General features: G+C 39.5%; 1 protein-coding gene across 1 annotated transcript; it reads left to right on the top strand.

The window, feature by feature from the left end:
- The first annotated feature begins 272 nt into the window (after positions 1–272).
- Positions 273–8,186, top strand: slc66a3 (solute carrier family 66 member 3). Its single transcript, XM_006799421.3, has 7 exons — positions 273–526; positions 3,913–3,995; positions 4,415–4,484; positions 4,597–4,654; positions 5,010–5,130; positions 6,751–6,792; positions 7,741–8,186. The coding sequence occupies exons 1-7, from the start codon at positions 378–380 to the stop codon at positions 7,839–7,841; spliced, it is 624 nt and encodes a 207-aa protein (XP_006799484.3). The 5' UTR covers positions 273–377; the 3' UTR covers positions 7,842–8,186.
- Positions 8,187–8,456: the final 270 nt, after the last annotated feature.

Below are 8,456 nucleotides of genomic sequence, written 5' to 3'. Positions count from 1 at the left end.
AAAGATGCTGTCTGACGGGAACCTGCCAAGCTGACGGCTAAGAAGAGGAGGTGAAACAGGTGCACTTTCAAAATAAAAGAAGGTCTCTATCATTCTATGAATAGATTTGTGTTAGACGTTTGTTTTTTTTAATTATATGACTCTGTGTAAAAAGTGTTTATTTTCTTTTAAGTTTCAGACTATAGCCTAAAAGTTCTAACGCTTTCCACATAGTCACAGTCACTTTTATTTTGAAAGTTCAAAGCGGAAGTATTTTGTAAATTCGAGCAGTCTGATTGTGGAGGCAGAGCAGCAGGGTCCTGCGGGTCGCTTTTGATAGAAATTAGCATAGATCTGTCAATCTAAAGTTTACATTTTGTAATCCCTCTCTTTACAACATGGAGCAGGTCGACACGTTGTTGCACATCGCGAATTTCAGCACACTGTTTGTGTGCATGGTGCTCAAGTTCCCGCAGATCTTTGTACTGATGCGAGCGAAATCTACGACCGGAGTGAGCCTCAACAGCCTTCTGCTGGAGCTGATCGGGTAGGCTGCTGTTCCGCTTCTGGGATGGTTTTTTTGTTTGTTTGTTTCTTGCTCTTAAATTTTGTTACATAATCTGTTCACGTGTGCAAGTATCGATGTAACTTAGTAACTTTAAGCTGCTGTGATGATGGGACGTCTTCCTCTTCCTCACTTGTGGTTGGTGTTCAGCAGTAAAGGCGGACTCATCCTGTCAGAGAGCAGCTACAAATGCTTCTTCTGAAAACGCTGCGAGACGCTCAGCACTAAAAGCTCTGGTGTTGTCTTTGTTACCAAAATTCTTTCTCCTTAAAGGCTGGATAAACGATGTTTAAAAGTTACCACCTTACTGGTAACATTCTAACAACGTTGAATGTTACCAGTAAGTCAGAATGTTACAATCACCGCGTAACCCTACAGTACAAGTGATAGAGTCGCTGGTATTGGTATTGACTCGATACTAGCGTGATAGGACTGATTTTTATTGCTCATTGAGATGTGTACATAATTTTCAAATTGATGATTGATCATAAATCATGACACTGCTCTGCCCAACACAAGCTGCCTTTATACATCATAAGTATCAGTATCGGCAATACCTACCCTGCATTTACTTTCAGTATAACACAGTGCTGTCTTACTTGCATTTCGTTGGACTGTGGAAGGAACCCATGCAGGTACAGAGAAAAAGTGCAAACTTCATCCCTAATGGCTCCAGCTGACCAGGAGGTGCAAACCCAGGACCACCTTCTTTGTAGTCAGTCTGATGGTATTAGAGGAAAAGCTGCCTGCATTCTTTAACTAATCTAAACAGCACCTTTCAGGACTTCATGAATATGACAATTCTGCATTTCTTTTCTTACTCCAACACATCCGCAAACTGTTGCAGACAAAGTGCTCTCCATTAGCTAACACATTACGGTTTTAAAAATTCTGTCACATTAGGCCTCAGTAGCATCCTGAAAATGGTTCATGAAAACGGTTATCATGTAACATCCTCAGCATTGCAGTCAACACATTTTGCCATAGTTAAGCTTTATGTACTTTTGTCCATGTTTTATCTATGGAGAGACGGACTGAGAGCTTTTAAGACATATTTTAGCATTTTAACAATATTTCTGTTTTGTGTGGATTCAACTGTACTGCTCACAGTAAGTCTGCTAAACACCAAAACTGCCTTCAGATGATAAGCTTTTGGAACCAAACACACAAGTTATACTCCAATATAATAGTACTCTATATTTACATTTATATAGATGTATTACTCCTGTATAGTATCCAGATTGCAGGATTAGCAGTGCATTTCATTATAAAAGTTGAGTGACTAAAGCCATCCAGGGGGTCAGACTGGATCCTTTGGGCAGCTCATGGAGAACAGGTTTGACACCCCCATCCTAAAACCTAAAACTCCTACAGAATCGCTGATGTACAGCAATTCATTTTGGCATAAATACCACTTTCACTTTGATAAAAAAAATGAGTATTTCTTACAGATTAAGACTTAAATAGGACACAAAGAGATTGTGTTCCTAACAGCTGAAAAGCTACAGTACCTTAAAATGAAAAAAATAATCCTGCTACGAAGGCTCAACACTGAACAACTGTTTGAAGATTTTGGTTAAATGATTAAAAACGGGGTAAGAGTCGGCCTCGGCTGGCTCTGTGTGAAGCTCTGTGCAGTCTGCTGTTGAATCAGTGCAGCAGATTAGAGCTTGAAGTGCTTCTTATGCATTGAACAGGAAGTGTTGTGGTTACCTTCACTGTTGGAGCAGGAGGGATAAAGACCGTGTCTGTAAGTCTGCGTAATTTTTCTCTCTCCTCGGTGCCTGGCAGTGGCTGCACTGTCTGAAATGTCCCCGCTGTTTTGGTAAGCGTTAGCTTGCTGTCACTGTGCATGCCACGCTGAAACAGTGAAGACGTTTATGTAGTTATATCTACACAGCATGGCTACAAAGCAGCAAAGAAAAGCACTCTTGTCATTCGGCATGAATGGTTTTGTCACTAGTGTGAAAAACATTTCCACACACGCCAGTATTAAATAGCTCTATTCTAGATTATATTAACTGGCAGTTGGCTTTATTGATCACTACCTCTGCCTAGAAACAAAAAAAAAGTCCCAACACAATAAAGCCTGAGAGTGGATAGGTTAATCTGCTATTGATTTCACTATAGGATGTTATTGTGTTATACTGTTTATTTAACATTGTAGGAATCTCTCTGTGTGCACATGCATGCAGCTGTACGGTGCCTTGCATAACACGGCTGGGAGGCTCAAACCTGCCAGAATCAAAACAAACTCATTAGTGCAGAAGTAAAAATGGATTATGTCATCAAATGCCCCAAATGTAAACTGTATGTATAAATGTATTTTAGAAAATGGGACATGAATTGAGATGCTTTTACTTGCTTTTTTATTTACTTGTCTTTGCATGAATATCTCAGTTCATTTGCTTTCTTTTTAAATTTTTTGATGTATTCAGTCCATCCATCCATCCATCTGCTTTTGTGCTGCTTGTCTGGGCTGTAAGAGCAACAGCCTAAGCAGAGGAGTTCAAACCTCCCTCTCCCTAGTTAGGAGGTGATGCCAGTGTGGTCCTCAGCCAACTGACAGCTGTAATCTCTCTCCTGGGTCTACACCGGGCTCTCTTTCTTTACCTATAAAATCCAAGTCTTCCAAGTCAGACTCCTAAACTAAACTTGCTCCTCACCCCATCTTTGCATTCATGAGCCCTGACATTGTGTTTATTTCCATTTCATTTTCCCTTCATTTATCTCTGCAAACATTTCTGTTTGTCTTTTTACGTTCCTTTATGCATTTCTAACCAATGCAATCTGCAAGCACATTTGCATAATTTAGCAGAGATGAAAAATCAGAAAAGGAAAATGGAATAATAGATGTTTAGGGGGAAAAGCAAAGGAAAAATGCTTTAATGGGAAAAATAATACACTGATAAACAAAAGGGAAAATTAATCGACATAAAGGGAGCTAAATATAGAAGCAAATTATAAAAAATTATATATTAGTTCATTTGATTAAAAAAACAAAGCACTATTGGCACATTTAATGGCATCTTGATTTCTTTACGGTTTGATTGCAGTCAGTTCAGTCCTCTATAGACTACTTGCAGACCTTCTCCTGCTGAAGGTTACCACTGTTGATTCATCATGTTTGCTCAGCACACCGAGTCGAGCTGCTCCCATAAAAGAGTGAATGAACTGATCATCATGCCGCCGCTTGGCTCAGAAACTGCTTGTTGACTCCCCGTGTGAATCCCTTCCCACAACATCAAGCTTTAAGCAGCCACTGATTCTTTGGCTCGTTTGGCCCTGAGCATCGTTTCTCATTTTAATCAGTACTGAATATAACAAAACACCTCCAGTTTAATAACGTGACACTATATGCTTTACAGGTTCATTGTTTTTGTAACATATCAGATGTACTACGACTACCCACCGCCAACCTACTTGGAATATCCCATCCTCATTGCTCAAGGTAAGTTATGCTGTTACATAAATTTCCTCTGCTTATAATTATCTCCGCAAGTGTCTTTTTTAACCTCGGTTTAGATCCAGATTCCTTAATTAGTTTATCATTCAGAGTCTTAAATGCCTCGCGTTGCTCTCTGTAGTCTCTGTCTATTGAGATCATTCAAAAGGAGCTCAGTCATATTAATGTATCTTGTTTAGTAAAGCTGCACATATGATTGGCAACTTCATGCCCATGGCAGTGGAGGAAATTAAGACTTTTCATTAAGTGTAATTAAGAGTAGAGAGATGGGCAAAATAAAGTTGGAAAAAAAACGGAAAGAGTCTGAATACACTCTGAAGCATCTGCAAATATCAGCAGCCTTTGAAATGGAAATCAAACAGAGGTGTAAATGGTGCGAGTTATAACCCGCCGTGTGTCCTCAGACGTCATCCTCCTCCTCCTGATTCTTCACTACAACGGCAGCCTGCGGCAGAGCCTCATCTACGCCGTGGTGTATCCTTTCACTCATCGCACCAATTGATGTGAACGTGCTCGTTCAATTTGTGCAGAAATCAATGACCCATTAGACTTTTGTGTCCCCCTGCCTTAACGTACTGGTGCTCAGGTTTGTGGGAGGCTGGAGGCTCCTGACTCTGGAGAAGTGGATCGTAGATTTGGCTATGGTAATAAACCTGTTTAAAATCATAAGTCAGTGTGTGCGTGAGAGACAGAGTCAGCAAAGAGATGGCATGTCATCAGTCAGGGGCAATGAGGTGGAGCTTCGAGAAGAAACTTATACAGACCTCATTTCACCTGGTGTTTCTCACCCAGACCTTATAAATGCCAAATGGCCCGGTTGGTTAATGAGATGAACATGTCTCAGGGCGTTTTGCATTTAAATAGGTGAGAGCAGCGAACCCTCCACATCCTTTCCTCTTAAAGTTTGACCGAAGCGGCAGAAAGTGTTTGAAACTTTTTGAAATTCAGCTCAATGTTCAGCTTGTTATCACATGACATCTGACCTCCTTCTCCTCTCAGAGCCTGTGCACATTTATTAGTGCAGCCAGTAAGTTTGCCCAGCTGCAATGCCTGTGGAGGTCAAAGGACGGCAGGCAGGTTAGCGCCCTCTCCTGGGCTCTAGCTACCTACACGTGTATGGGTGAGTTTAACCAGCCAACAGTGTTCGCTGTGTTTTTTTTGTTGTTGCTGCATTTCCCACTGTCCTGCATTAATAGATCAATAATTAGATATACATTTAAGTCCGTAGCGGTCACTGGCACAGTTTTTAAAAAATATATTTTTTTAGCTGTGTACCAAACGACATTGAAGTTGTAGTATTATAACTTAGTTTAAAATAAAAACTTTGAGGTTAAGTTTGAGGATTTTACCATTCATTCATAACACAAGTTATGTGTTAAAAAGTAATTCAGTAGTCTTTGTGGAGAAGTCTGAGCAATTTCTTCAAAAATTATAATAACTTTAGGAATTAAAAGATCTGCTGCTAATTTTATTTGGAAGCCAAATACAAGCAAAAGATAGCAAGAACACATTAATGCTGATTTGAGAGGAAAATTGAGCATGCTAGTGAGCCCTACAACCTGGATGTACACAGTTTATGTTGGTGTATGATCCCAGGATCCTTTCCATGATTAAGAAGAAACCCTTCACAAAGGTCATCATCAAGAGAAGACTTTTGATAGATAAAGGTCAACTTGTGAAAAGAAATGTGGAGGTTTCATAATCCAAATCTGTAAAAATGTTACATAACCGCTAGGGGTGCAACAATACTCATATCGATATTGAACCGTTCATACAGTGCTTTCGGTTTGGTACACATATGTATCGAATAATACAAAATTTTAATATTTTATCAACTTTCCTTCTGACGATGCTGTCTGTGTGAGAATATAGCCCAGAAGAAGCGTATAGTATAACTTTTATTTTGGAAAGAGCCATTTCTCTGTAATAAACTCTTTTCTAAAGATGAGTGATTTCTCGATCAGATAATTTTTTTTATTACTTTGTTGTTTCAGCAACATTAAATTTAAAAACTGTACTTTTGAGTTAAAATATATATTTATAAGTTTAATAAATGACAAATTAAAAAAGCATGAACATTTTTTTTGTATCGAAAAAATATCGAACCCTGACACCAAAGTATCGAACCGAACCGTGAATTTTGTGTATCGTTGCACCCCTAATAACCGCTGTTCATGGGGATAAACTGCTCAGATTCATACAAATGCAGCAAAGACTTACTGCAAAATCACCTCGAGGGGATCTGAAAGTTAAGGAAGTGGAATATTCTATAGTAGGCGAGTCGATCACCTAATCAAAACCCAATGAGTTGCATTTTAAAATTAAAGGTAGAAAACAACTGGAATCACTTTAAATTTAACTCAAATTAAAGCTGAGCCCTGAGTCCATATTCAGTAGATCACTTAAACTTGTTTCTGTACGCAGCTAAAAAAGCAAATACGGTGAGATTATCAAAAATTGTAACAAACTGCGGCATGAAAAGGTGCCAAGGATACTGTTGCTACTTTTCATACTGCAGTCCTATCGCTGTCAAACTGAATCCTGTTAAGCACTTTTATCAGTTCGCATGAATCCCCCTCCCTAAAGTAACAAGTCTACTCTTTCGTTTCATGAATATGCATGGTAGTGTTTATTCAGCCCCCAATGTAATAAATGAGCAATCCAACGCTTCATTAATGAATGATCAGACGCTCTGTCGGGTAACAGGGATGTCATTAACTCTGCTTCCTCTTTGTTTCAGCTCGGATTTACACCACCACGGTGACAACTGGAGACGTGCAGGGTAAGTCGGTCTGAATTACTAACGACTGTGGGAGGTGTTGCATCCCAGAATTTTTAATGAACACTTCAAGGGAAAATGATTTGTTCTCTAAATAACCATCGTAGATTTCAAACGAGCATTTTTTTTGTGCTCTTCTCTGGGAAATATCCTAAATAAATAAAACCACAAGGAAGTGAATAGTCACTTTGTTTTATACTTAGCGGTCGAATTCGTTTAGATTAGACTGCTTTAGAACAAAAAGGGACGTTAGTGCGGATGAGGCCACCCGGGCCCGTTCAGTAATCTATCAATGCATCATACTTCTATATTTCAGCAAGAGTAAAAGTGGGGTTTACAAAGCATTAGTGAGACCTGCTATGATGTATGGTTTGAAGATGGTGGCACTGGCAAAAAGACAGGAGGTGGAGCTGGAGATGGTAAGATTTTCATTGGCAGAGATCAGAATGGACAGGATTAGAAATGAGAATATCAGAGAGAGATGGTTTGGACGTGTGCAGAGCAGGGATTGTAGATGTACTACACAAAGGATTTTGAATGTGGAGCTGCCAGGCAGGAGGGAAAAAGGAAGGTTTGTGGATGTAGTGGAGCAGGACATGAGGAGGGCTGGTGTGACAGAGGAGGATGCAAATGATTCAATTATTTCCATTTTGTTGGAGAACCGGAGTCTGGTTAGTATTAATGGCTAACTTTCAGTCATAATTAATTAAACTGGCAGGTCTAAAGGGCTGCTTCTTTACAATAATGAACGTCAGTAACAGGACTGTCATACAAATTTACACATCAGCAAAAACCTGCAGTTTCTTATAAGACCAAAGGATTTCAGGCATCTTTTACCTGGAGTATCCCTGAGTAGTCACCATTTGTAACTCCAGCTCTGCTGTCCTTGTGTGATTCAGAGACGTCGCTGTCAGCTTCCGTGTTTCTGATCATCTTTTCTCTTTGCCACAGTTCTGGTGCGGTTCATAGCGATGACCCTGCTGAACCTGTGGGTGTTGCTCACTGTGCTCTACTATCAGAGACGCGGCAGCAGCTCCAAGAAGAAAGACTAAGTGGATTCTGCAGATCAAAGACGACTGGGTCACTTTAGGCACAACCAATACTGTAAAATGAAACTGACGGGTAACAAGAGTTCTATCAGCAGAGAGATGATTTTTTATATAGTTTGTCTTCCCTGTTAAAGCCACACATTTGTTTGAATAACATTCCAGTTTGTAAAACTCTGTCGATAGGAACAGAGACCAATGCTTTGCCATACTGTCTGTGAAAGAAATCTATTGTTAGACACGACAGCACAAACCCCACGTATACGTGAAACGATCCTACTCCGGGTAAATTGTTTTGGAAAAGCTTTTGTATATGTAAAGTTATTTTCTGAACTGTTTCAATAAACCAAATTCTACCTTTTTACAGTGAGGTCATTTAATTTAAAATAAAAAGTTGAGTATGGGAGCTCAACACTGCCAAAATTCAAAACAAAACATTGCATGAAATATGCCACAAATTCAATCTCAGATTGATGTGATTTAATTTGCTTTATTGTAACTCACCATGTTTCTGGACAAAGACACAGATCTTGTGATTGTGACACCACCACGGTGGATTTCAAATCAAACAAGATTTGACTGAAGTGCAGACTTTCAGTTTTAATCAATATGGTTTAACAA

Source organism: Neolamprologus brichardi, chromosome 19, assembly GCF_056152115.1.
Source record: "Neolamprologus brichardi isolate AB-2024 chromosome 19, ASM5615211v1, whole genome shotgun sequence".
Lineage (NCBI taxonomy): Eukaryota > Metazoa > Chordata > Actinopteri > Cichliformes > Cichlidae > Neolamprologus > Neolamprologus brichardi.
The sequence above is the reverse complement of the archived record's forward strand: the minus strand, read 5'-3'. Positions and strand labels throughout refer to the sequence as shown.

Coding starts and splice junctions, on each gene's coding strand:
- slc66a3 (XM_006799421.3), top strand. CDS start 378: ATGGAGCAGGTCGACACGTTGTTGCACATCGCGAATTTCAGCACACTG. Junction 4,655..5,009: donor GGATCGTAGATTTGGCTATG/GTAATAAACCTG, acceptor TTCTCCTCTCAG/AGCCTGTGCACATTTATTAG. Junction 5,131..6,750: donor AGCTACCTACACGTGTATGG/GTGAGTTTAACC, acceptor TCTTTGTTTCAG/CTCGGATTTACACCACCACG.